At 48.9% G+C, this 27,518-nt stretch overlaps 1 protein-coding gene across 3 annotated transcripts; it reads right to left on the bottom strand.

Moving 5' to 3' along the window:
* NODAL (nodal growth differentiation factor) lies at positions 1–26,707 on the bottom strand. Of its 3 annotated transcripts, none has more exons than XM_054242960.2 (3): positions 26,669–26,707; positions 3,830–4,527; positions 1–923 (listed from the first exon to the last, which is right to left on the bottom strand). In XM_054242960.2, the coding sequence occupies exons 2-3, from the start codon at positions 4,319–4,321 to the stop codon at positions 771–773; spliced, it is 645 nt and encodes a 214-aa protein (XP_054098935.1). In that variant the 5' UTR covers positions 4,322–4,527; positions 26,669–26,707; the 3' UTR covers positions 1–770. The 3 variants fall into 3 exon arrangements, with proteins under 3 accessions (XP_054098935.1, XP_002756316.3, XP_078201791.1); XM_002756270.5 differs by lacking the exon at positions 26,669–26,707 and adding an exon at positions 10,191–10,394; XM_078345665.1 differs by lacking the exon at positions 26,669–26,707 and adding an exon at positions 9,032–9,051.
* Positions 26,708–27,518: the final 811 nt, after the last annotated feature.

The following is a 27,518-nucleotide window of genomic DNA, read 5'->3' as shown; positions in this document are numbered from 1 at the left end:
TAAACTGCTACCAACTTTAATAGATTCAGGTTGTGTCTGCCTAGGCAGATTGACGTGGGGATGTCTGAAGGCTCCAGCTTCTGTAATCCAACATGGCCAGTCCTCTTGGATGAGTTCCCGCCTCTGCCTTCACAGGCACCAGCTGGCCCAGGAGAACTAGACAATGACTTTATTGTTACACAGCTCATTAGCAGAGACCCACTCCAAAGAGCCTCTGGATAAGGCCAGTAGATTGCCATTGGCCCAGCCAGAAAGCTGTGGGGCTTCCCCAGCCCAGCCCAAGGCAATGAGACTGATGGACTCTAAAAATCTATACAGTGATCCTTAATCTTTGGGAAGGGGGACGGGTCACACACAGACTACTTTGGAGAATACATGAAAGCTATAGGTCACCTCATCCCACCTCCAAAACACAGGCACATATGTCTCAACTTTCACATACAATTTCAGGAGGGTCGCAGGTGTTTTAAAAACCCGGTAAAGAACTCATGCACTTGTGCTTTTACTTGCCACTGTGTTTTCAGTAGAGAGCACCCAGCAAGCCCCCTGCACAGGCTTCTTCCCCCTCTTCCTGACAGCAGCCTCTGTGCTTGGCCAGACTCCACTGAGCCTTCATTTACAGAGTGGGCAGCCCTGTCTCTTCAGTTCTGGTAGGCAGAGCAACTTTGCTCCTCTCTTTTCTCCTTACTGTATTAGATGGTTATCATGTCTTCCAGGAGCTTCCCAGCCTTCCAGAGTGCAGGCAAATCCAGTCTCCCTCCAAGATCTCATCAGAGGCACCCACATTCTTCCACGATCATGTCCTTATGGTGATCTAGGAGCACTCTGCCATTGTCCACATAGAGCATGCTCAGCGGCTTGGTCTTCACTGGGGCACAGCAAGGAGAAGGGACTCGGTGGGGCTGGTAACGTTTCAGCAGACTCTGTAGAGGGGAGGAGAGGAGTGTCAATTCACGTCCTGATGGGCATTTCACAATAGTAGTATTTCTGGGTAAAGAGGAAAAAAGTTACAGAGTTGGCTGGGCATGGTGGCTCACACTTATAATCCCAGCACTTTGGGAAGCCAAGGCAGTGGATCATGAGGTCAAGAGATCGAGACTATCCTGGCTAACATGGTGAAACCCTGTCTCTACTAAAAATAGAAAAATTAGCTGGGCCTGGTGGTGGGCGCCTGTAGTCGCAGCTACTTGGGAGGCTGAAGCAGGAGAATCGCTTGAACCCAGGAGGCAGAGGTTGCAGTGAGCTGAGATCACACCACTGGACTCTACCCTGGCGACAGAGTGAGACTCCACCTCAAAAAAAAAAAAGTTATTGAGCTAAATTCAGTTCCTGAGTGCAAAAATGGAAGAAAATTATTTTCATAAAGGAGTCAGCTTGCCAATATATCATCAACTGTAATGTCTAACTTTAACTCTGTGCTTGTTTTGAAGAAAATAGCCTTCAGACAGATTCAAGAGCACATGTGTCTGGGCAGAGTAGTAGCTAATTTTTTTTTTTTTAGTAGTAGTAGCTGATTTGTATGTTCTCCTATTACTCTGATCTAAAGCAAATACCATTTTTTTTTCTTTTTTGAGATGGTCTTGCTCTGTTGCCCAGGCTAGAGTGCAGTGGTATGATGCACTCACTGAATCACTCAATGATACAGCTCACTGAATCCTCAACCTTCTGGACTCAGGTGAACCTCCCATCTCAGCCTCCTGAGTAGCTGGGACTATAAGCACTTGCCACTATGCCTGGCTAAGTTTTGTATTTTTTGGAGAAACAGAGTTTCAGCATGTTGCCCAGGCTGGTCTCGACCTCCTAGGCTCCAGTGATCCACCCACCCCAGCCTCCCAAAATGCTGGGATTGCAGGAGTGAGCCACTGTGGCCGGCTATAAATACCAATATTTAAAAATATTGTAATATTTTTTAAATATTCCAAGAAATTCCTGGTAACAGAGTGAGACTTTAGTTCTAGAAACATGAAGCAGAATAGTTTGTCATGTGGACATTCTTATGGGATTTGCCGTCTGCCAGAGAGAAGGACAGAGGGAGTTAATAGGAGGAAAGGTAACAACAACCGCTTGGCATTTTTGGAATCAGCCCCTGTCCCTGTGGTCTAGTGACATCTTTTTAGATCAGAGTGTCAGAGTTAGCAATTGGGACTGCCTGGGTGTCTGTGGTGCTGCAGGTGGGCTAATGAAAATCAGCAGCGTCTGGGTGAGGCTCAGGAGCGCCCATGCTCAGGACAGGTCCTTGGAAGCTCTAGCACCACCACCACCCCCTCTTGCATGACCTCAGCCCGTGTGCTTATGCTCCCCAGAGACCCTGAACCCTGCCTGAGGCTTGGCATGAAATATACTGCAAGTCCAAGAGATTCTCGGTCCAGACTTCACAGAATAAAATGAAAACATTTTGATCCCATATGACCTTTGACAGCAGAGCAGGGCTACCTATAACATCAGAATATTAGGTTCTGTTTTCTGTTCTCTCCAACTTCTCTTTCCTAACTCACCAGTCCTGTTCTTCCTCCACCACCTCCTAGATGATAGGCTGACTACTGGCACCAAGTGGCAGCTTCTGGCCTTGTCTACTTTTTCTTTTTTTTTTGAGATGGAGTTTCACTCTTGTTGCCCAGGCTGGAGTCAGGTGAACCTCCCATCTCAGCCTCCTGAGTAGGCATGATCTGGGCTCACTTCAACCTCTGCCTCCTGGGTTTAAGTGATTCTCCTGCCTCAGCCTCCCAAGTAGCTGGGATTACAGGCATGCGCCACCACACTCAGCTGATTTTTATATTTTTAGTAGAGATAGGTGTCACCATGTTGGTCAGGCTGGTCTTGAACTCCTGACTTCAGGTGATCCACCCATGTCAGACAGTGCTGGGATTACAGGTGTTAACTACTACTCCCAGCCGGCCTTGTCTACTTCTGTAGAATGGGTAGTCAATTCCTGTTTTAGGCCACCAAAATATAGTGGCTGGAACAGTGTTATTCCAACCATGGCCCCATAATGCAGCCAAACATGCCTGTTGCCTACCAACTACTTTACATGCTGTACGCATGTCATCTCATGATCCCTACAGCATCCCTGTGAAATATGGCATTGCCCTCCTCATTGTACAGGTAGAAAAACTGAAGCTTGAGAGAATAAGCAACCTAACCAGTATCACACAGCTAATAAGGAGTTAAATGCAGGCCTGCCTGTCCTCAAAGTCCAGATTCTGAACTTCCTTTTCTAGAATGTCAGGGCTAGGGAGGAGTGGAGACCCTCTGGCCTACCCCCACCCCCTAATTTTATGAAAGACAAGGATAAAGTCCCAGGGAAACAATGTGTTCAAGGTTACCCAATGAGGCATGACCCCATGCAGGCTCTATAAGGATGTTACACTCGGTCATCTCTGCATCCCTGGTACCTAGCACAGGATCTGGCCCATTGGAGGTGCTTGAATAACTGTAAATGCAGGAAGACAGTCCTTTCTTTTTCTTTTTCTTTTTTTTTTTTTTTTTGAGATGGAGTTTCACTCTTGTTGCCTGGAGTGCAAAGCTATGATCTCAGCTCACCACAATCTCCACCTTCCAGGTTCAAGCGATTCTCCTGCCTCAGCCTCCCAAGCAGCTGAGATTACAGGTGTGTGCCACCATGCCCGGCTAATTTTGTATTTTAGTAGATACAGGGTTTCTCGAACTCCTGACTTCAGGTAATCTGCCTGCCTTGGCCTCCCAAGGTGCTGTGATTACAGGCATGAGCCACGGAGCCTGGCTGGAACATAGTCATTTAATAGCAAAGCTAGAGCCCTGTTCCCTGAGTCCAGCTTACTGCCTCCCCTTCCCCTCACGCCTGGCATCCCACCTGAATGTATGCATGGTTGGTTGGATGAAATTCCTCCCCCACAGGATTAGGACACTCGCCCTCACAGCGATAGGCATTGTACTGCTTGGGGTAGATGATCCAGGAGCCCCATCCAATCAGGTTGAAATCCACCTGGAACTTGACCTTCCGACACAATTGACTTCTGTCTGGCAAGTGATGTCGACGGTGCCTCTTGCCCCACTCCCTGGACAGCTGTCCCTCCTGGGCCCTCCAGGAGCTCTCGGCTTCCCAGAGCAAGGTGGACCCGCCCAGCCGCCTCTGCTTCTGTGAGAGGTTGGAGTATAGCATAAGGAGCACGTCCGCGGCCGGTGGTGTGGGGGGCTGCTGCCAGCACTCCCCAGCCACCCTGGACATCTGCTTCTCCAGGGCGCCAGGGCACTTCAGCCACTTCGAGAGTGGCCTGGTCACTTCCAAGACCATGCTGCCCAAGGAAAAGGTGACCTGGGACAAAGTGACAGTGAACAGGTCCATCTGAAACCTCTCCAAGCAGCTGGCTGAAGCCTGCTCTGCATCGGGCTTTGGCTGGTGGAAAATCTCAATGGCAAGTGAGCCCTCAGTGGGGAGGTCCACGGGGCTGGGCAGCTGCAGCCGGAGCTCAGCCCACGCCAGATCCTCTTCTTGGCTCAGGAAGGAGAAGTCAAAAGTAAAGGTCCAGTTCTGCCCATCCACCTCCACATCTGGGTAGGAGAAAACCAGGAAGGAAGCAGGGTGAGTAAGGCCCCCCACCCAGCCTCAGTCAGCATAACAACCACCATGGCTTGTGCTGGAGGCCTTACCTTATATAGAATTACCTTCCAATTCTCACCCTAACCCTATGAGTTGGTAAGATTTTTGAGATGAGGAAAACTGAGGTTCAGAGTGGTTAAAAGACCTGACCGAGGTGTCATTCTTGGAAGGTGGCAGACCCAGGAGTAAACCTGGATTTACCAAACTGCAAAGCCCAGACTCTGAATCACTGTTCTTCCAGCCCCGCTTCCAAGATATTTTCCACAGCCAGAGGACAGTTAGTAAAAATGTGTTGAGATGCATCTCTCCCTCTCTCCTCCCCATACATAAAGTCTAAGGCTCGGGGCCAGGCGTGGTGGCTCACGCCTGTAATCCAAGCACTTTGGAGGCCAAGGCGGGAGGATCACCTTGAGGTCGGGAGTTCAAGACCAGCGTGACCAACATGGTGAAACGCCGACTTTAAAAAAAAAAAAAAAAAAAAAAGTCTAAGGCTGACCCCTGAGCCTTCTAACCTAAATCCCAGGCTTCCACTCACTCTCTAACCCTGGAGCAAGCCACCTTCTTTGGCTCTGTTTTCCCGTTGAAAAGAGCTGCCTGTTTTACAGACACATTGAGCTAGATGTGAGTATCATGGAAAAGCTCAGAGCTCTCAAGGAGGCATAGGCAATAGAAGCCAAAGACTGGCCACCATCGCCCTACACCCCAGTTCCTAAAGAACAGGCGGAAACTTTAGGAGTTTTTGGCAACCTTACCAACAGGTTTCTAAAGGCATTCTAGGCAGGGCTACCCACCTATAGGATGTTCGCCCATTCCTGTCCCAGGTCATTCAACACCTGGGGCATACAGCAATGGCATGCACCCAGGAGCTTCCAGAAGGCTGAAAGTGGGAGTTGCCCATTTATAATACAAGGTGGATTATTTCCCAGAGAAATTCCCTTTCTCTCTAACCAAAGATGCTCTATGAGACAATATATGAATAAACTGCTAGACACCCAGACTGGACCTACATCAGAGATCGTCACCCAGAAGACACGCACAGCCAACCTTCTTCCACTCACCCAAGACAGCCAGACTGGATGACAAGGAGTAGGGGAGGACGCTCCATTTATTCTGGTCTTGGACTGAGTTTCCCTGACATTGGGAATAGCACAGATTTGTGGATTTTCAGGTCACTTAATAGTGATGAACTTTCTTCGAGCCCAGTTTCCTCTTCTTTGCAGTGGGAATAATGCTGCCCCACCCTCTCTGATTATTATCACAAGGACCCAGATATATAAAGAGGTATGAAGGTTTACTGCTAAATAAAAGTCAGGGTTATTCATTAGAAATAAGACAGGGCATTTGTAAGTCTTTGTGGATAGATTCTGGAGGTAGTGATGACCTCTGATGTGGGTCCAGTCTGGCTGGACAACACTTCATTCAGCCACTATCTCCAAGAGTGTCTTTGGTCAGAGAGGAAGTGAATTTCTCTGGGAAATCCAACTTGTATTGTAAAGCCTCCTGGCAGCTTCTCCCAGCCCATCTCCAGCGCTCTTTTCACTTAATTTCCACTTCCCTCCTCATTAGCACCTACAGGAGGCAATAACCACCCCCTGACTAGCAGCTTTCCTCAGAAGTGTGGGGAGGAGGCTGACATTACCCAGCATCCACTGTGGCCACCTGTACCTGGAGGCCTGGGGCAGTGAGTTTAAAAATACTTTTTTTGGCCAGGCATGGTGGCTCAGGCCTGTAATCCCAGCACTTTGGGAGGCTGAGGCAGGAGAATCGCTTGAACCCTAGTGGTAGAGGTTGCAGTGAACCAACATTGCACCATTGTACTCCAGCCTGGGCAAAGAGGGCAAAACTCTGTTTTGAAACAAACAAACAAAAAAAACCTTGAAATCTTTTAGAGGAAGGCACTCCTGCTTAATGGTTAAGAGCAGGGGCCCCCGAGTTTTCCCATGATGGCTCAAATTCTGTCACTTGCTCTTTGACATTGGTCAGGCTACTTTCCTTCTCTGAGCCTCACTTTCCCTCTCTGTAAAAGGGTGTAGTAAGAGTAGCGGTGTTAGGATTAACTGAGTAATTCATGTAAAGTACTTTGCCCAACACAACCGAAGTTCAATAAACATTGGCCGTCATCAATTGCCTCATTATTGCCCAGGTCTGAGAGTTAGAAATGAAGGTGTCCAGCCAGGCCACGAGGAACCTGGACGGTGGTGCAAAGGCCCCTGTGAACAGGATGGGCAGCAGGCATGGATGGGTAGCAGGCAAGACTGCTCTTTCCTGCTGAGAGAAGTCTGTGACTCCACCAACCTTCCTGCCTTCTCCCACTGCTGCCAGGGTGCCCTGGGACAGTGCTGATAGTTTCTCTGGTTCACCTTAGAATAGCGTTCTAATATTTTGGGTGTCACTGGTGCCTGATGCAAGGTAGGAATGTTCTCAGAAAAAAACAAAAACATCCAAATACAACAAATGTGATTTTAAGGTGGGTATGAGGAAAGGGTTCATGGACACCCACAAACCCATTCATACGCTGAATGCAGACTTAGTCACACAGGTTCCCCTGATGTCCTGACCCACCTCCAGTTCTTTTTTTTTTTTTTTTGAGATGTTGTCTCGTTCTGTCACCAGGCTGGAGTGCAGTGGCATGATCATGGCTCACTGCAACCTCCCCCTCCCAGGTTCAAGAGATTCTCCTGCCTCAACCTCCTGAGCAGCTGGGATTACACGCGCACAACACCACACCTGGCTAATTTTTTGTATTTTTAGTAGAGATGGGGTTTTGCCATTTTGGCCAGGCTGGTCTCGAACACTTGACCTCGTGATCCACCATGCCTGGCCCCACCTCCAGTTCTGAAGAAGAAAGTGGTTGGACTTACACCTTTAGGTTCCCTTCCTGTCACCTACACCACCGTCCCCAGACAGGGCTGTGAGGGCCTGACACTGAGCACCCATTCTACATTTTAATAAATTATAAGGACTGTTACCATCAATGGCTCCCTGTAGGCCAAGTGTTTCACAGGCATTGTCTCTAAACCTCCTCACTGTTCCTCTCATCTCACCATTTGCAGATGAGAAAACTGAAGGTCCAAGGTGAATTGAAGAAGGTTCAACAGCAACAGATACAATGTAAACCCAACTGCACTCCAACATCCCTTTCATGCAACTGGTGCAGCTTATAACAAATAAATCCAAGATGGAAGGAGTGGGGCCAGGACATCCCTTCTCCACCGGTCTCCTCCAGGTGGGCTCTTCCTACTGCTCTTAGAAATGAGGCCAATTCACAATGTAAATATGCTGCATGCTGCTGTACAGTTAAAAACAACTGTAATCCCAGCACTTTGGGAAGCCGAGGTGGGTGGATCACCCAAGGTTAGGAGTTCGAGACCAGCCTGGCCAACATGGTGAAACCCTGTCTCTACTAAAAATACCAAAAAAATTAGCCAGGCATAGTGGTAGGTGCCTGTAATCCCAGCTACTCAGGAGGCTGAGACAGGAGAATCTCTGAACCCAGGAGGTGGAGGTTGCAGTGAGCCTAGACTGCACCATTGCACTCTAGCCTGGGCGACAAGATCAAATCTTTGTTTCAAAAACAAAAACAAAAATAAACAGTGTTTAGGCCAGGCTCAGTGGCTGACACCTGTAATCCCAGCACTTTGAGAGGCCAAGGTGGTTGGATAACGAGGTCAGGAGTTCGAGACCAGCCTGGTCAATATGGTGAAACCCCGTTTCTACTAAAAATATAAAAAAATTAGCTGGGCACAGTGGCACAGGTCTGGAGTCCCAGTTACTCAGGAGGCTGAAGCAGGAGAATCACTTGAACCTGGGAGGCATAGGTAGCAGTGAGCCTAGATTGTGTCACTGCACTCCAGTCTGGGTGACTGAGTGAGGCTGTGTGTGTGGGTGGGTGGGGTGGAGGGGACAAAAAACAACAAAAAAAGTGTTTAGCTGAAAGAGAGCAGTCTCCTAATTTACAGAAGGAAAGGCAGGCAAACCAAGACATGCCAACAACACCAGGGAATCAGGAAGCCGGGCTTGAGGCCTAGAACCCCGTTTTCCAGATGCACACATCTCGAACTTTCCAGAAGGGAGTGAACTGGAAAAGCACTCCCTCCCTTCTTTGCCCACTCCCATCCTCCGCTGCTTTTTGGTAGAAGGGCCGAGCCCTCCAGCAAATTTCTCATTGCCCCGCCTCCAAGGGTATCCCCCGGTCTGGCTGGTCCCCAGATGACCCTTTCAGAGAGGGTCAACGGCCGTCAGCCTCCAGACGCAGGAGGGAGGAGGCCCCGCCCCCAGGTCACAAGGGGCCGACAGGCGACAAATCGGATCAGATTAGCTGGTGTGGATTGCGCCCTGGCCCCGGGGATGGTCGTCTGGACCCCCTAGGTGGAGGGAGGCGAGGGTGGCCAAGGCTTCCTAGGCGGCGGGATGTGGATTGAGGCGCGGAAGGGGCTCCCTCTCCTCAGCACCCACCTGCCTGCCACGCTCGGTGATCAGAACGGCCTGCCAGGTCCTCGAGGGCGATACCCTCAGGTCCCTGCCGTCCCTGACAGCCACTCCCCTCTAAATCCTGGTCTCGAACCGGGGTTAACCCGGACACTTGATACCTCCTCGGCGCGGCTGGAGGACCCAAGGCTGCCACAGTTCGCGACTTGGGGACAGCCCGTCCCTGATCTCGGGGCCGTGAGCCCGAATCCCCGATGTTACCAGCTCACCAGCTCGGCTGCTTATACTCCCGACGTCACACCCCGTGGCATCATAGCCCATTCACCCTCAATCGCAGAAAGAAAAAAAAATTCGCCAGCCGGGCGCGGTGGCTCACGCCTATAATCCCAGCACTTTGGGAGGCTGAGGAGGGTGGATCACGAGGTCAAGAGATCGAGACCATCCTGGTCAACAAGGTGAAACCCCGTCTCTACTAAAAATACAAAAATTAGCTGGGCATGGTGGTGCACACCTGTAGTCCCAGCTACTCGGGAGACTGAGGCAGGAGAATTGCTTGAACCCAGAAGGGGGAGGCGGAGGTTGCGGTGAGCCGAGATCGTGCCATTGCACTCCAGTCTGGGTAACAACAGCGAAACTCCGTCTCAAAAAAAAAAAAATCGCCAAGACAAAACCATTACAGTAATACTGACGACCATTTACTGTGACCGTGCCGGGTACTGCGCGGAGCGTTTCGCGCACATTGTCACCTCGCGCACTCCACAGTCTGATGGGCGAGATACTGTTTATTACACCTATCCTGCAGGTGCGCAGACCCAGGCGTCAGGATAAGCAACTACACAAGACGGCGGAGATTAGGGGCTCCCACCTTTCCGTGCTGCTCTCCGCGCAACCCCAAACCGAAACCCAGAGACAATGGTCCCCGTCGAGGACACACCCTGCCCATTAGAATCCCCTCCCGACTAGGCCGTGGATACGCCCCCAGCCACCAACGCAGCACCCTGAGCCTGCTGACGCAGAGATACCCGCAGAGCCAGGCCCTGGGCTCCGGACGCCCGGGGCGGCTGCAAACCAGGCTCGGGGCCGCAGCCCCCAACCCAGAGCACATCCCGAATCCGCAGGCTAGACGCCGCGGAGGCGCCCCGGGGTGCCCAGCGGGGCGCTAGGAGCCGCACGCGGCACAGCCTACCTTGCGCCTGCAAGCTGCGGATGATGTCCGCCCCGGGCATCGGGTTGCGGTAGAGGCTCAGCATGTACGCCAGAGGGGACGGCGACGAGGGCTGCCCCCGCGTACGCAGGGGCGCAGCGCCCACCGTCGCAGCGCCCGCCTGGAACAGGGAGCAAACTTGCAGGAGGAAGGGCAGACAGTGGGCGTGCATGGTGAGCTGGCCAGGCCTGAAAGCCGCACCTCCAGCCCTTATATCCTGGACCTCGGCAGCCGCCCCGCCCCCGCCTTTCTTCCCTCCAAGGAAGCTTTAAGATCACACAACGTCCTCCGCCGGAGGGTGGGGGACAGAGGGACCCCCTGCTGGGGGTGGGCGAGACCCGAGCCTGGTGAGGAGGAGGCCCGCAAAGCTGGCGAAGGACCCAGATTCAGGGACGGGATCTAGGGCTCCTGGTTTGCCGGTCTGGGCACCCTGGCACCGTGCTCCTCTAGGTACCAAAGGCCTGAGATGGAGGAGGCTTGTCCCGGCATACTCCCAGGTCAGACGTAGACCTGCGGCTCCCTAACTGGCCTCACCTGGGATCTCTGCCCCATCCTCTCCACTCAGGCTGCAAATGAGCCGCTAGCGGCTCCTCGAGAAGCAGGTAGAGAATGCCGCGGGATCCGTGCGGTTCTCGAACAGGTTTTGGCCAAATCTGACCGGGGCAGCCTTTCTGGCCACTGTCTAGATGGCCTCGGGGAGAACCCCTGGCCCTAACAAATACTGAAGTGCTCTCCTGGGGAAGACAGAAGGCAAGAGGGACCAGGAGGAAGACGTCTCCATCTGAAAAGGTAGCGTTGTAGCAGAAGCTGGAGCCAGATGGAGCCAATGGGGTGATCCTGGTTCATCTGGCTCTTCCCCCATAGGCAGACCTCACCCGGTGATTTCAGGACGTAAGGTGTTACCCTTGTTGCCCACATCTCTCAATCCCTGCCTGGTGTGGCAGGGCCACAAAGACCTGGGTGTAGGCTCAGGACCACTCACTTTGATCTCTGGGCCTCGCTTTCCTTATTTGCACAAGAGTGATTTTTGCCTGGCCTCCTCCCTTCCAGGTGCAAAGTCAAGTCAGGGCTGGAATGATTTTTAAAGAAATGTAAATCCCTGCCCAGCGTCAGGCCCCTTCCGTTTTCCTTAACACCTGAGGGCTCCTTCTCTTCGCAGCTCCCCCCACCTACCTGGCCTTGCCTAGCATGTTAGCTGCCAGCCAACACTTACTGAACACTTATTGAGTGCCGGGCACAGTGCTAAGTGCTCTATACACCTGACTTTTTTTCTTTCGTTGTTTTTTTTTTTTGAGATGGAGTCTTTTGCTCTGTCACTCTGTCATCAGGCTGGAGTGCAGTGGTGCAATCTCGGGTCACTGCAACCTCCGCCTCCCGGGTTCAAGCAATTCTTTTGCTGCACCCTCCTGAGTAGCTGGGACTACAGGTGTGCACCACCACACCCGGCTAATTTTTATATTTTTAGTAGAGATGGGGTTTCACCATGTTGGCCGTGCTGGTCTCAATCTCCTGACCTTGTGATCCACCATCATCCACCTCCCAAAGTGCTGCAATTACAGGTGTGAACCATGCGTGGCCCTACACCTGACTTCCTTCACAGGATGCCTGTAGCTCAAAAGAACCATAGGCTGCTGGCTGGGCATGGTGGCTCACACCTTAACCCAGCACTTTGGGAGGTCGAGGCTGGAGGATTGCCTGAGCTCAGGAGTTCAAGAGCAGCCTGGTCAACATGGCAAAACTCCTTCTCTACCCCAAAATACAAAAATTAGCCAGGCACAGTGGTGTGCGCCTGTAGTCCCAGCTCCTCTGGAGGCTGAGGTGGGAGGATTGCTTAAGCCTGGGAGGAAGAGGTTTGCAATAAGCCGAGATTGGGACACTGCACTCCAGCCTGGGTGACTGAGTGAGACCCTGTCTCAAAAACCAAAACAACAGGCCTCACACCTGTAATCCCAGCACTTTGGGAGGTTAAGGCGAGCGGATCACGAGGTCAAGAGATCAAGACCATCCTGGCCAACATGGAGAAGCCCTGTCTCTACTAAAAATACAAAAATTAGCTGGGCGTGGTGGTGCACACCTGTAGTCCCAGCTACTCGGAAGGCTGAGGCAGGAGAATTGCTGGAACCCAGGAGGTGGAGGTTGCAGTGAAGTGAGCCTAGATCATGCCCCTGCTCTCCAGCTTGAGGATAGAGTGAGACTCTGTCTCAAAATAACCACAACAAAAGAACCATAGGGTGTGACCAAGCAGGTGTTAGAGAATGGAGAAAGGCCCAGCGGGCTCAACTAGGAGCTCCAAGCCTTTGTCCTCTGTCCTAGGTGAGAAGGCTATCCCACCCAGCTGGGACCTCACCTACAATTCAGAAGACTTGGGCTGCCCACCACATGAGCCCTGGACAATCTGTTGGTTTCCTAAAGCTGGAACTGTCTTGTTCATCCTGCGTCACACAGTACATACCATTATCATTGCTGAAACTCAAAGAGTCTGTGTTAAGTAAATAACTCAGGCCAGGTGTGTTGGTTCATGCTTGTAATCCCAACACACTGGGAGGCCAAGGCTGGAGAATCGTTTGAGACCAGGAGTTTGAGACCAGCCCAGGCAACATAGAAAGACCCTGCCTCTTAAAAAAAAAAAAAAAAAATTAGGCCAGGCACAGTGGCTCATGCCTATAATCACAACACTTTGGGAGGTCAAGGTGGGTGGATCACAAGGTCAGGAGTTTGAGACCAGCCTGGTCAATGTGGTGAAACCCCGTCTCTACTAAAAATACAAAATTAGCTGGGTGTGGTAGCGGGCACCTGTAGTTTCAGCTACTTGGGAGGCTGAGGCAAGAGAATCGCTTGAACCCAGGAGGCAGAGGTTGCAGTGAGCAAAGGTTGCGCCATCGCACTCCAGCCTGGGCAACAAATGTGAAACACCTTGACCTCCCAAAGTGCTGGGATTACAGCTGTAAGCCACCACACCTATTGATTCTCAAGTCCAGACCCAGACCTTCAGATTTAGAATTTGGAGAGAGGGCGTGACCATCTACATATTTAACAAGCACTCCAGTGATTCTTTTTTTTGAGACAGGTTCTCACTCTGTCATCCAGGCTGGAGTGCAGGGGCATGATCTCAGTTCACTGCAGCCTCTGCCTCCGGGGTTCAAGCTATTCTCCTGCCTCAGCAGCTGTAATTCCTGCCTCAGTAGTTGGGATTACAGGCACATGCCATCATGCCTGGCTAATTTTCGTACTGTTAGTAGAGATGAGGGTTTCACCATCTTGGTTTTGAACTCCTAACCTTGAGTGACCTGCCTACCTCCACCTCTGTAAGTGCTAGGATTACAGGCATGAGTCACTGTGCTCAGGCCCCCCAGTGATTCTTATCAGCCAATTTTGGGAACCCTCGTGGGCTAGGGCTATTGTTTGTAACCCACCTCCCTACGTTCAGTTCCCTCATCTGCAAAACATATCTAGAGATTACTCCTCCCATGTAGATTAAACAAAATGAATGTAAAAATGTAGTACAAGCTCTAAAACCTGATGTCATTGTAGAGGATGATGCACGTGGGTATTACTGTGTGTGCTTCACGGCTGTCATCTGACTTCCCCAGCCTGGAGACTCACTAGAGACTCAGCCTCAGCCCTGTGCATCAGAGCCCTCCGCAGAGGCAGAAGGCACCCTCTTCCAGGTTATGCACATACAAACACAACAATGACAGGTTATGGTTAGCGCTGTGGGAGCCTCTGGCCGGGACTCAGGTTCCAAGGATGGCAGCACAAGGAAGGCACAGACAACTAGATGGAGGTGCGGGAGTCAGACTCAGTGACTCCAATTTCAGAACCCAGGTCTCCAAAATCGCCACGTGGCCTGGCGTGTAGCTGGTCCCTGTTTAAACATGCTCAGCTCAGCTCAGAGCACCCTCACCCAATGAGACTGGGGAGGGAACAAAAAAGAGAAGATATGCTTTCCATACTGGACCAGAAGCTTCTTTTTTTTTTTGAGATAGAGCAGTGGCACAGTCTTGGCTCACTACATCCTCTGCCTCCCAGGTTCAAGCGATTCTCATGCCTCAGCCTCCAGAGTAGCTGGGATGACAGGCATGCACCACCACACCCAGCTAATTTTTTGTACCTTTTCATACGTTTAGTATGTTGGCCAGGCTGGTGTCGAGCTTCTGACATCAAGTGATCCACCTGTCTCAGACTTCCAAAAAGTGCTGGGATTACAGGTGTGAGCCAGTGCGCCCAGCCCAGAAGTTTTTTTTTTAAAAATAGGACTAAAGTTTTATTTGTCACATGTCTCTTGCACTATATGGCACTTAGTAGGTGCTCACTAACTGTTTAAGGTAAAATGAATAATAACCATAGCTAACATTTATTGAGCACTGAATGCACTAGACATTCTGCTAGTCATTGCACTGATTTTATCCTTATCCCCACTTCAGAGATGATGAGAAAACGGAAGTTCAGATAATTTGCTGAAAGCCACCGATTTACAAGTGGAAACAGCCAGTATGTGAAGGATCAGTCTGCTTGTCACCCAAACCCGTTGCTTTCCCAGAGTAGAGGAGTGAAAATGTGCCTTGTACTACGAGTTTTTTTAAATTCTCAAATAAGTCTTGCCTTTCCCAGGGTCCAACAGCTGCAGACAGAGCTCATTTCTGATGTGTATTGGCTTACAGCCCTGTGGAGGCCTGGAATTTCTCTCTGACCCGCAGGAGCAACTGTCTGACAAAGCTCATCCATCTCTGAACTTTCTTGGGCTCTGGCACTGTCCCTGGAAGAACCTGAATCTCTATTGCTTCTTTAGGATCGAGGCTAATAGTCACCCTCACTTTATAAAGACCTTAGTCCAAGATCTCTTTCGTATAAGTCCAGAAGTGCCCTTTTCCCAGGTGAGGAATGACATCTTCTCGTTTCCTCTGCCCCAGACAGACTGACCATCAGATTCCCTGACCTGAGAGATAACCTTTGAGGCCATCCCAGCTGGCAGGAGGGTGGGGGCAAAGTCCCTTGAGGTTCTCGGATGCTTTCCAGTGCTTTCCTTCGGGACATTTGGAAACCTCCCTTGATGGGAGGAGTAATGTGTGACATGGTTAAGTGCTTGGACCCTGAAGTTGAGCCTCCTGGATGCTTCTCTGTCACTTCCTGCCTTGGGATATTAGACCAGGCACTTTGCATCCTGAAGCTTCTGCTTCCTCAGCTGTAAAATGGAGACAAATAATATCTACTGACAATGCTATAAATAGTAAATGTGTGTAAAGCACATAGTACCCATAGCATTCATTCATTCATTCATTCCTTCATCGAACAAACCTGCTTATCTAGTGAGTCCCTGGCAGGCTAATTCAGAGCTAGATTCTCATGGAGTCAAGGACATGTGTTTACTGAGCATTTCCTGTACACCTGGGTGACACTAGCTGCCTTTGCCTATATGTTGCCTACATAAATAATCCTATTCACCCTTCACTAAAGCTTTGTGTGGTAAGCCTTTTAGGATGGAGAAACTGAGGTACAGAGGAATTAAAGCATAAGCTTTGTGAAGGTGGAGGGCACCTGCTTCGTCATATCCCTCTGTGCCTAGCATAGCTCCTGGCACACAAGTACCAGTAAGTATTTGCTAAGTGATTGAATGAACCCCATATTCCCAAAGCAGGGTCCCGAAACAACCTTGCCTTTCACATGTTCATTCCTCTTGCTGTTTCCACTAACCCCCCAACCCTGGTAAACTCCTACTCATCTATCAAGACACAGTTTAAAAGTCCCCTCTTCTACAAACCTGTAACTGCCCCCGCAGCAATCTAGCAGAGCTCTCTTCTAAGTAAAGCATCAGGGTGAGGTGTGATGGCTTGTGCCTGTAATCCCAGTGCTTTGGGAGGCCAAGATGGGAGAATTGATTGAGAGCAAGAGTTTGAGACCAGTCTGGGCAACATGGTGAGACCCTGTCTCTCCAAAAAGTTTTAAAATTAGCTAGCTTGTGCCTGTAGTCCCAGCTACTTAGAAGGCTGAGAGAGCAGGAAGTCAAGGCTGCAGTGAGCCGTGATCACACCACTGCACTCCAGCCTGGGTTACAGAGTAAGACCCTGTCTCAGGAAAAAAAAAAGGAAGAAGAAAATCAACTAACCAACAAAGTAAAGCATCATAGAGCAGTTGTCCAAACTGTCTTCAGTGAAGGCCACAAGCCTACCAGACTGTGAGCTGCCTAGAAGCAGGGATGACCCTGACTGCTTTCTCTCTGAGGTCCCAGCCCCTGGTTTATAACTGCCCACTGTTTGCTGGAATTTGCAACACTGCATGAGTTAATTCAATCTCATAAAGGCAGGTTAAGACAGGCCTCTTGTTTCTACCTTTAGTCTGTGCCTGCCCTTTCTTGTACTCCCAACTGTTGGTCTTGGAGGCTGATGCCCAGGCTGAGAGGTGGCATCCAGTGACTCTCCTGGGCACATGTGGCTCTCTGTGATCTCAAGCTAGAGATGAGCCTTTATCTCCAGTCTCGTTGTCCAGAGCCCTCCCCTCCAAGCCCCTTGGAGCCCAAAAGCACTCCAGCCCCATGCAAACACCTGCCCTTTTCCCAAGTTCAAAGCTGTTCTTTCTCTACCCAAAATGATTTTGCTTCCTCTTCATTCACACAAAACATTCCTATTTATCCCACACAATCCAGCCCAAGAGTTTCATCTTCCGTGAAGCTTTCCTTCATGGAAAGATCATTCTCCCTCCCTTGAGGCACTCTCCCCCCTGAGACCCCTTCCTTATCCAGGTTCTGATCCCAGCCATGCTTTGTTTATGGGACAAGATCTTCAAGCCCCTGGGAGTTTTCCACCAGCAAGCCTGGTGCTGGTTTGCACTGTATTCTTCAAAGCGCTGGGTAAAGGGCCTGGTATGCAGTAAATGGAGGTTGCAAATCATGCCTGCAGCTGGCCTTGGCTGATGCGGTGTTTTGTCTGCCGCCAACCATGTTTTAAAAAGTTTTTGGCTGACTGCCATGGCTTGGAACTGCAATCCCAGCACTTTGGGAGGCTGAGGCAGGAGGATCACTTGAGCCCAGGAGTTTAAGACCAGCCTGAGCAACATAGCATGACCCCATCTCTAAAAAAACAAAAAAGGAGCTGGTCATGGTAGTCCATGCCTATAGTTTCAGCTATGCAGGAGGCTAAAGGAGGGAAGATGGCTTGCGTACAGGAGGTTGAGGCTGCAGTGAGCCATGATTGTGCTACTGCCCTCCAGCCTGGGCCGCAGAGTGAGACCCTGTCTCAAACAAAACCAAAAAACAAAAAGCAAAGAGAAAGAAATGTTTTTAAGATGTCAATAATGTAAATTTTTTAGATTGTTCATAAAATACGTTTTTTTTTTTCTTCATTTGAGAAATGGAAAGAAAGGTCTGGGCCCTCATTTCAACAAGGCAAAAGTTCCTGAAAGCCAAATTGTCACTATTTCCTTTAGGCAGGGTCTGTTCTCTTAGGTGTTAGAGTCAATCCTTAACTTATTATACCCATTTGCCTGACTCTGGAGACCCTTGTTATATTTTATTAGTAGTAGTATTATTATTACTATTTTTGAGATGGAGTCTCACTGTGTCACTCAGGCTGGAGTGCGGTGGCCTGATCTCAGCTCACTGCAACCTCTGCCTCCCAGGTTCAAGCAATTCTCGTGCCTCAGCCTCCTGAGTAGCTGAAATTACAGGCATGCACCACCATGCCCGGCTAATTTTTGTATTTTTTGTAGAGACAGGGTTTCACGCTGTTGCCAGGCTGGTCTGGGACTCCTGACCTTAGGTATTCCTCCCTTCTCAGCCTCCCAAAGTGCTAGGATTACAGGCGTGAGCCACTGCACCGGCCCCCTTTGTTGTATTTTAGATGAGAGAAAGACACTCTGGAGTCAGGAGTGTTTGGGTTGGGGCCATCTCATTGTCTTTCTCCAAAAGGACTGACTCATACATTGTGGGGCCCAGGCTGGAGGAGATAGACATAAGCTATTATTCTGTAAGTGCTTGCCATAATGTGTTTGCACCCTCCTATCAATCCTAGGAAGTGGATTGGATGGTTACTCCCATTTTACAGGTGGGAAACTGAAGCTCAGAGAGGTTAAGCAGCTTGCCAATGGAGAACATCCAGCAGGTGGGAATGCTTAGGGGCCCTAAGTCATTGTGGCTTGAGAACCCACACTGTATACTCTCTTGTCCCAGCAGAGTCACTTGTTACTTTCCTTGAACAGAGAAGTCTTTCCCAGCTCCTCCCATCTGACATCCTACACTCTGTTATATCACTCTGTTTATTTTCTCCACAGCTTTTCCATGGTCAGAAATTACCTTGTGGCCAGGCGCGGTGGCTCATGCCTGCAATCCCAGCTCTTTGGGAGGCTGAGGCAGGTAGATCACTTGGGTTCAGGAGTTTGAGGCCAGCTCGGCCAAATTGTCAAAACCTTGTCTCTACTAAAAATACAAAAATTAGCCAGGCATGGTGGTGCAGGCCTGTAAGTCCAACTACTTGGGAAGCTGAGGCAGGAGAATCAATTGAACTCAGGAGGTGGAGGTTGCAGTGAGCCGAGGTCACCCTGGGCAACAAGAGGGAAACTCTGCCTCAAAAATGAACCAACAAACAAAAAAGAAATTACCTTGTTTTGTTTCCTACTGCATGTTTCCTTTTTCTCCTTTCTGCTCCCCGGCAGTAGGCTGGCTCTAAGCAGCCTCCCGGTTTGGTTCATTGCTGGACCCCAGTCATTAGCACAGTTCTTGACACACGCAAGTGTTCACAGTACATGTGTGTTGAATGAATGCATTTAACCTGGGGTCTGCATTGCAGGACACAGGGGTCAGAAGGCCAAGACAGGGGAGGCGCTTCTTGGTCCAGTGGCCACTAAGAGGACAGAAGTCCCATAGGTCAGCAGTGTCCACTGCTTTCAAATTCTTCCACCTCACTCTCCTGAGCACATGGGTGGGTGCTCAGTGGGTCTCAAAACTGGGTGCACTGTCTGGGCATGCCGACATCTGGACATCAGCAAGAAAATGCTTTCTGTTTCCCTATCTCCTTATGGACACAATTCATGTTACTGCGCCTTCTGCGTGCATCGCTCATGCCTCCATTCTCTCTCCTGGCCCTGTGCAGGGCTAGTACCACCCTCAGACAGGGTGACTGGCCCCACATCATCCAGCTGGCAGGGCCTGACCTGTCTGACTCTGAAGCTCAAGCTTCTCCAGCTCCCATGGCCCCCCAGCCTCTCTGTGTCCTCCCAGCTTCTCTGGGGTGGAGCCAAGTCCAGGCTTGTGCTTCCCACAGGGTCAGGAGGTGAAGGCACAGCCTGGCCTTGGAACCCCGCGGAATGGGAAGGTTTTGTGAAACAAACAGAGAGACCACCAGGAGGGCGCCCTCCCTTCCCACCCCGGAAGCTTCTCAGAGATTCCCATAGCCCAGTCAGCTACCTCTGCCTCCTGCCTCCCACCTTCACACTTCCTCCTCCACAGGGAGTCACTGGTAGAGCTGGAGTTTGATGACCTAACTCTGAGCCTATGGGTGGGAGAAGGGCTCTGTGCTTGAGAGAAAGAGAGGGAAAAAGAGAGAGAGAAAGGGAGAGAGAGAGAGAAGAAGGCATGAATAAATAAGAAGAACTGGCTAGGTGAGGTGTCTTACGCCTGTAATCCCAGCACTTCAGGAGGCCGAGGCAGGTGGATTACCTGAGGTCAGGAGTTCAAGACCAACCTAAGTAACATGGTGAAACCCCATCTCTACTAAAAATATAAAAATTAGCTGGGCATAGTGGTACATGCTTGTAACCCCAGCTACTAGGGAGGCTGAGGCAGGAGAATCACTTGAACATGGGAGGTAGAGGTTGCAGTGAGTTGAAATCATGCGACTGCACTCCCGCCTGGGCAACAAGAGCAAACCTCCATCTCAAAAACAAACAAACCAAAAAAAGAGTCAGAACTAAGGGCCGGTGTGGTGGTTCACACCTATAATCTCAGCACTTTGGGAGGCCAAGGGGTGGGCACCTGAGATCAGGAGTTCAAGACCAGCCTGGCCAACATGGTGATATTCCATCTGTTAAAAAAAAAAAAAAAAAAATTAGCCAGGCACGATGGCAGTTGCCTGTAATCCCGGCTACTCAGGAGGCTGAGGCAGAAGAATTACTTGAAACTGGAAGGCAGAGGTTGCAGTGAGCCGAGATTGCGCCATTGCACTTCAGCCTGGGCAACAGAGATTGTGACTCAAAAAAAAAAAACAAAATCAGAACTAAAAATAAACACTAAACACTTAAGGAGTGTTTACTTACTGTGTGCTGAACACTGACTGTGCTAAGAGATTCATGTGCAGTTAGCTCAGCGTCTCCCAAAACTGCTTGATGACAGTAGTCACTGGGAGCAACTATTCATCATAAAGCGAGCTCCACAAGTCCTAGTGCACTTTTATAGTCACATTTCATCTTTAAGAACGTCAAAAGGATAAACAATAGAAACTGACAAAACCAGCTTCTGATAATCTAGTGAAATTTCTTTTATACTTATTTAGTTTTGTGATCTTTGAGTAATATATTTTAAATTTTATTATTTTGTTTTTGTCAACATGTGCTGCCTTCAAAAAGCATTTATAGCTGGGCGCGGTGGCTCATGCCTGTAATCCCAGCACTTTGGGAGGCTGAGGCGGGTGGATCATGAGGTCAAGAGATCGAGACCATCCTGGTCAACATGGTGAAACACCATCTCTACTAAAAATACAAAAAATTAGCTGGGCATGGTGGTGCGTACCTGTAATCCCAGCTACTCGGGAGGCTGAGGCAGGAGAATTGCCTGAACCCAGGAGGCAGAGGTTGCCGTGAGCCGAGATCGCGCCATTGCACTCCAGCCTGGGTAACGAGCGAAACTCCATCTCAAGAGAAAAAGAAAAAAAAGCATTTATATTAAAAATATATTAGCTGGGCTCGGTGGCTCATGCCTGTAATCCCGCACTTTGGGAGACCTAGGCAGGTCGATCACTTGAGGTCAGGAGTTCAAGTGATAGCCTGACCAACATGGAGAAACCCCATCTCTACTAAAAAATACAAAATTAGCTGGGCATGGTGGCACATGCCTGTAATTCCAGCTCCTTGGAAGGCTGAGGCAGGAGAATTCCTTGAACCCAGAAGGTAGAGGTTGCAGTAAAGCAAGATTGCACCACTGCTGCCTGGGTGACAAGAGTGAAACTCCGTCTCAAAAACAAAAAACAAAAAGAATGAGTAAACAAATTGCAGTATATCCATATACTGGAATACTATCTGACAATAAAAAGGAATAAAACTATTGATATATATGAAGGAGATGAATCTCAAAACAATGATAAAACAATGATATTGAGCGAAAGAAGCCTAACAGAAAGTAGTACGCAATGGATTATTCCATTTCTACAAAATTCTAGAAAATGTAGACTAAGTATAGTGACAGAAAGCAGATCAATAGTTGCCTAGGGTTGGGGGAGAGGGAGGGATAACAAAGGGCAGAAGGAAAGTTCTGGGAGTGATAAATATGTTCCTTTTCTTTCCTTCCCTCCCTCCCTCCCTCCCTCCCTCCCTCCCTCCCTCCCTCCCTCCCTCCCTCCCTTCTTTCTCTCTCTCTCTCTCTCTCTCTCTCTCTCTTTTGACAGTCTCATTCTGCCACCTAGGCTGGAGTGCAGTGGCACAATTGCTCACTGCAACCTCCACCTCTAGGGTTCAAGCGATTCTCGTGCCTCAGCCTCTGGAGTAGGTGAGGCTACAGGTGCGTGCCTGGCTAATATTTGTATTTTTAGAAGAGACAGGGTTTAAGCATGTTGGGCAGACTGGTCTCGAACTCCTGATCTCAGGTGATCTGCCCGACTCAGCCTCCCAAAATGCTGGGATTACAGGTATGAACTGTAATCTGCACCTGCACTGCACCCTGCCTGTTCATTTTCTTAATTGTGGTGATGGTTGTATGCACACACACACACACACACACACACACACACACACACACACAAATATATCAAAGCTTATCAAAAGTCACACTTTAAATATTTGCAGTTGTAGCCTGGGCAACATGGCGAAAACCCATCTCTGCAAAAAATATAAAAATTATATTTTTGTTGGGCATGGTGGTGCGTGTCTGCAGTCCAGCTACTCCAGGGGCTGAGGCAGGAGAATCGCTTGAGCCTGGGAGGTAGAGGCTGCAGTGAGCCAAGATCATGTCACTGCACTCCGCCTGGGTGACAGAGTGAGACCCTGCCTAAAAAAAAAAAAAGGAAAAAGAAAAAAAAAATTCACAGTTCGTTGATTACACCTTACTAAAGCTGTAAAAATGAAATTAAATGTAATAAACTTTAGAACTATAAAATTGTTCTAGGCACAGTGGTTCACACCTGTAATCTCAGCACTTTGGGAGGCTGAGGCAGGAGAATTGCTGGAGCCCAGCACTTTGAGACCAGCCTGGGCAACACAGCAACACCCTGTCTCTTAAAAAATAAATTAAAGAACATTGGCCAGGCACAGTGGCTCACGCCTATAATCCCAGCACTTTGGGAGGCCAAAGCTGGTGGATTACCTGAGGTCAGGAGTTCGAGACCAGCCTGGCCATCATATTGAAACCCCATCTCAGGCCGGACATGGTGGCTCAAGCCTGTAATCCCAGCACTTTGGGAGGCCGAGGCGGGTGGATCACGAGGTCAAGAGATCAAGACCATCCTGGTCAACATGGTGAAACCCCGTCTGTACTAAAAATACAAAAAATCTAACAATTATAATAATCGTTAGATTCACCAAGATCGAAACGAAGGAGAAAATATTAAGGGCAGCCAGAGAGAAAGATCAAGTTACCCATAAAGGTAAGCCTATTAGGCTTACAGCAGATCTCTCAACGGAAACCCTACAAGCTAGAAGAGAGTGGGGGCCAATATTCAATATACTTAATCAACAGAACTTTCAGCCCAGAATTTCATATCCTGCCAATTTAAGCTTTACATTTGAAGGAAAAATAAAATCTTTTAGGAACAAGCAAGTACTCAGAGATTTTATTACCACCAGGCCTGCTTTACAAGAACTTCTAAAAGAAGCATTATACACAGAAAGGAACAACCAGTATGACCCTTTCTAAAAATACACCAAAAAGTAAAGAGCATTAACATAAAGAAGAATTTTCATCAACGAAAGGACAAAATAGCCAGTTAATATCAAATGGCAGCAACCCTAAATTTAAATCGACCAAATCTCCCAATCAAAAGATACAGACAAAATCTAACGGTATATCCAAAGATATACACAGACTCAAAATAAAGGGTTGGAAAAAAAAAGTACCAACCAAATGGAGAGCAAAAATAAATAAATAAAAAGCAGGAGTTGCAATTTTCACATTTGACAAAATAGATTTCAAAGCTACAAGGATACAAGGGTAAAAGGATTAATGTAATAATAAGAGATCTTAACACCCAGATACATAAGACCCATAATGAGATTTAGATTCAACGAGACAGAAAATTGATAACGATATCCGGGACTGGAACTAAGATCCAGAACAAATAAACTCAATAGAGCTCTCCATTTTAAACACACAAAATATACATTATCCACAAAATCTAATGATATATCTAAAGATATACAAAGACTCAAAACAAGGGGATGGAGGAAAACTCACCAACCAAATGGAGAGCAAAAATAAATAAATAAAAAGCAGGAGTTGCAATTCTCACACTTAATAAAATAGATTTCAAAGCTACAAGGATGCAAGGGTAAAAGGATTAATGCAACAATAAGAGATCTTAACACCCAGATACATAAGACACATAATGAGATTTAGATCCAACGAGACAACAAATTGATAACGATATCCAGGACTTGAACTCAGAGCCAGAACAAATAAACACAATAGAGGTCTCCATTTTAAACACATAAAATATGCATTAACCACTTTAAACACTCAAAATATTGATCGGCCATTATTAAAAAAAAAATACAAAAAATTAGCTGGGCACGGTGGTGTGTGCCTGTAATCCCAGCTACTCCGGAGGCTGAGGCAGGAGAATTGCCTGAACCCAGTGAGCCGAGATTGTGCCATTGCACTCCAGCCTGGGTAACAAGAGCGAAACTCCGTCTCAAAAAAAAAAAAAAGAAACCCCATCTCTACTCAAAATACAAAATTTAGCTGGGCATGGTGGTGTGTGCCTGTAGTCCCAGCTATTCGGCAGGCTGAGGCAGGAGAATCGCTTGAACCCAGGAGGCAGAGGTTGTGCTAAACTGAGATCACACTGTTGCACTCCAGCCTGGGTGACAGGCTGGGAGGCTCCATCACAAAAAATAAAAATAAAAACAATTAGCCAAGTGTGGAGGCAAGCACCTGTAGTTTCGGCTACTCAGGAGGCTGAAGTGGGAGAATCGCTTGAGCCCAAGAGATCAAAGCTACAATGAGCCATGATCGTGCTATTGCATTCTAGCCTGGGTGACAGAGTGAGAACCTGTCTTGAAAAATATTATATATATCTATAGCGATATCTTATTCAAAATTCATAAAACTAATAAGTGCAAAAACTTTAAATAGGCTGGGCGTGGTGGCTCAAGCCTGTAATCCCAGCACTTTGGGAGGCGGAGGTGGGTGGATCACGAGGTCAAGAGATCGAGATCATCCTGGTTAACATGGTGAAACCCCATCTCTACTAAAAAAAAAAAAATACAAAAAATTAGTTGGGCATGGTGGCACGTGCCTGTAATCCCAGCTACTCAGGAGGCTGGGGCAGAAGAATTGCTGGAACCCAGGAGGCAGAGGTTGCGGCGAGCCGAGATTGTGACATTGCACTCCAGCCTGGGTAACAAGAGTGAAACTCTGTCTCAAAAAAAAAAAAAAAAAAAAAGAAAAACCGTAAATAAACCTTAATGTTCTTTATAAGTTTGTAGCACTTATACTTCTGAAATAGAAATATATTGAATAGAATATACTTCTATTAAAGCTTAAAGGTGCTCTAAAACTTTTTTTTTGCTCTAAAAGTTTTTAGGCTATCAGTCATGTAGATCTCTAGTCTCGGTGTGCCTGGAGTGGGACCCAGGAATCCTTGCCCTTTTCAAGGGTCTTAGGTAAAATGGGAAACAGAGCATAATCTCTTCTCTCTCTGTCTCTGTCTGTCTCTCCCTCACTCCCTCTCTTTAGCTCCCAGAAGTGGGTGTTTCTAAAGATGAGAGATCTGAGGCTCAGAGAGGCTGGGTGAATTGCCCCAGGTGACACAGCTCAATAAGAGCAGTGCTGGGATTGGAGCCCAGGCAGTCTGACTCAGAAGCCCACACAGGTAGGGGCTGGGGACATTTGCATCATCTCAAACTCCCAGTCCCTATTCCTTGATGGCCAGTGACCCCAGAGCTCTCAAGAGCCCCAGGCTAGTGCATCTACTAACATCCACTAACATCAAAGGGCCCCAGGCTTCAAAGGCAGGTGAGTAAGATGCGCATACCCCATACCTGGCTGGGTATGCAGGGAAGCCTGGGAGAGCTAATACGATTAAGCAGAGGCCCAGTGGGGCCGGAAGTAGCTTCCTTGAGCAGATCAGTCACTGGAAGCAGCTTGCATACATTCTCACCCACCAACCACCCCCAGAGTCTTTCATTCCAGGACTACTCACAAAACCTCTGCACACTTAGGAATTAGGGCAGAGGTGGGGGCTGTGCCAAGTGTGTGTCCATCCTGTAGATGGACAAACTTGTTTGAAGTCAATTGTTACCAAATTTGTGCCAGGCATGGTGCTGAGTGCTTTGGACATGTCTCATTTTTATCCTGAAATTAGGTACAGGGTAACCATGTTAAATGCACGACTCCAAGGAGCTCCTGTGATGTTGTATCCTGTAGGTAAAATTTTTCCCATTTTACTGATGACAAAAACCAAAGGCTTGGAACACCTGCCCAAGGTCAAGTTGGTACTAAGGGGCTAGAATTGGAGCCCAGGCCTATTTTGAGTCTAACCTCCATTCCCTGCTATGTCCATCAGGAGGCGGCAAACAGCTAAGACCCCAGCATGTTCTCCTGGCCCTTTCCCTTGCCCCCTCTGGGTGTCAAGAGTGGCAGGGTTCAACTCTGTGCCTGTGTGCCCACAGATCCCCCCACATATCTTCAGGGAATGGAGAACGGACAATCCAAAGCTGAGATCATCTCCCCATGATTGGAGATGTTACAAAACCACAAGGCCTCCCCAACCTTCTCCCATTGCTCCCCTGTCCATTCCCCCATCCCTCAAACATTCTCCCACCAACCTGCACTCCAAACACTCCCTGACAAAGCTGCTGTTTCAGAGTCACAAAGCTTCAGGGTTACGAAGAGTGAGGGAGGCTTTAAGTGCAGGGCCATTCCCCTCCCCCCCACTCCCGTCTCAGCCACACCAGCCTCCCTCCCAGGGGAGCTCCAGCTCAAACTCCCCAGCCTATTCTTGCCCACTCCTGCCCTCCCATCCCAGCCCACCCCTCAGCTCCACTTTTGTGTTCTCCCAGTCCCTGTCTGACCTTTCCTACCCACTGGAAGATCTAAGGTCACATACCCTTTCTCTGCCTGTACCTGCCCCAGGTCCTGAGGTGCAGCAGGAATGGTGGGGACAGTAACAAAAATTTGGAAGGACCCGCCCCGCTGGGAAAATCATCCTTGCTGGGGAAGTGCAGCCAAGGACACTCCCTGAGGGCAGGCAGAGGTGGGAGCGGGAGGTTGTTTAAATTAGTACTAGTTAGGCTAGGGTATGAGGGGCTGGACACCTGGGTCCTGCTCCCAGCTCAACCCTGACCTTGTTGAGCACATGACCTTGGTGAGCCTCAGTTTCCACATCTAGGATGATTCCCAGCCTTGTCTCCGCACTTGATTGTCCTGTGTTTGGTGGAGCTCTGAGGCCAGCGGGTGGAAGTGTCTCCTAACATTCAGGGCCTGCACAGCTTCTTCCCCCTCTCCTCTCCCAACTCTTGATAAAATGCAGCCGATTCCCGCACCTTCCTGCCCCCTCCCCCACCAAGATGCTTAGTTCTCAGCAATGGTGAAGTCTCAGCTCACTACAATCTCCAACTCCTGAGTTCAACCGATTCTCCTGCCTCAGCCTCCCAAGTATTTGGGATTACAGGCATCTGCCGCCATGCCTAGCTAATTTTTGTATTTTTAGTAGAGGTGGGGTTTCACCATGTTGACCAGGCTGGTCTTGAACTGCTGACCTCAGGTGATCCACACACCTCAGCCTCCCAAAGTGCTGGGATTACAGGTGTGAGCCACCTCACCTGGCTGTATTGTGTTTTTTAAACATCAAATGAATGCCTATTAGCTGTAGAAAACTTGCAGAGTATATAATGGTATATATATATATATATATATATATATATATATATATATATATAAATCCCCTGTAACCCCAT

Source organism: Callithrix jacchus, chromosome 12 (assembly GCF_049354715.1).
Source record: "Callithrix jacchus isolate 240 chromosome 12, calJac240_pri, whole genome shotgun sequence".
Lineage (NCBI taxonomy): Eukaryota > Metazoa > Chordata > Mammalia > Primates > Cebidae > Callithrix > Callithrix jacchus.
The sequence above is the reverse complement of the archived record's forward strand: the minus strand, read 5'-3'. Positions and strand labels throughout refer to the sequence as shown.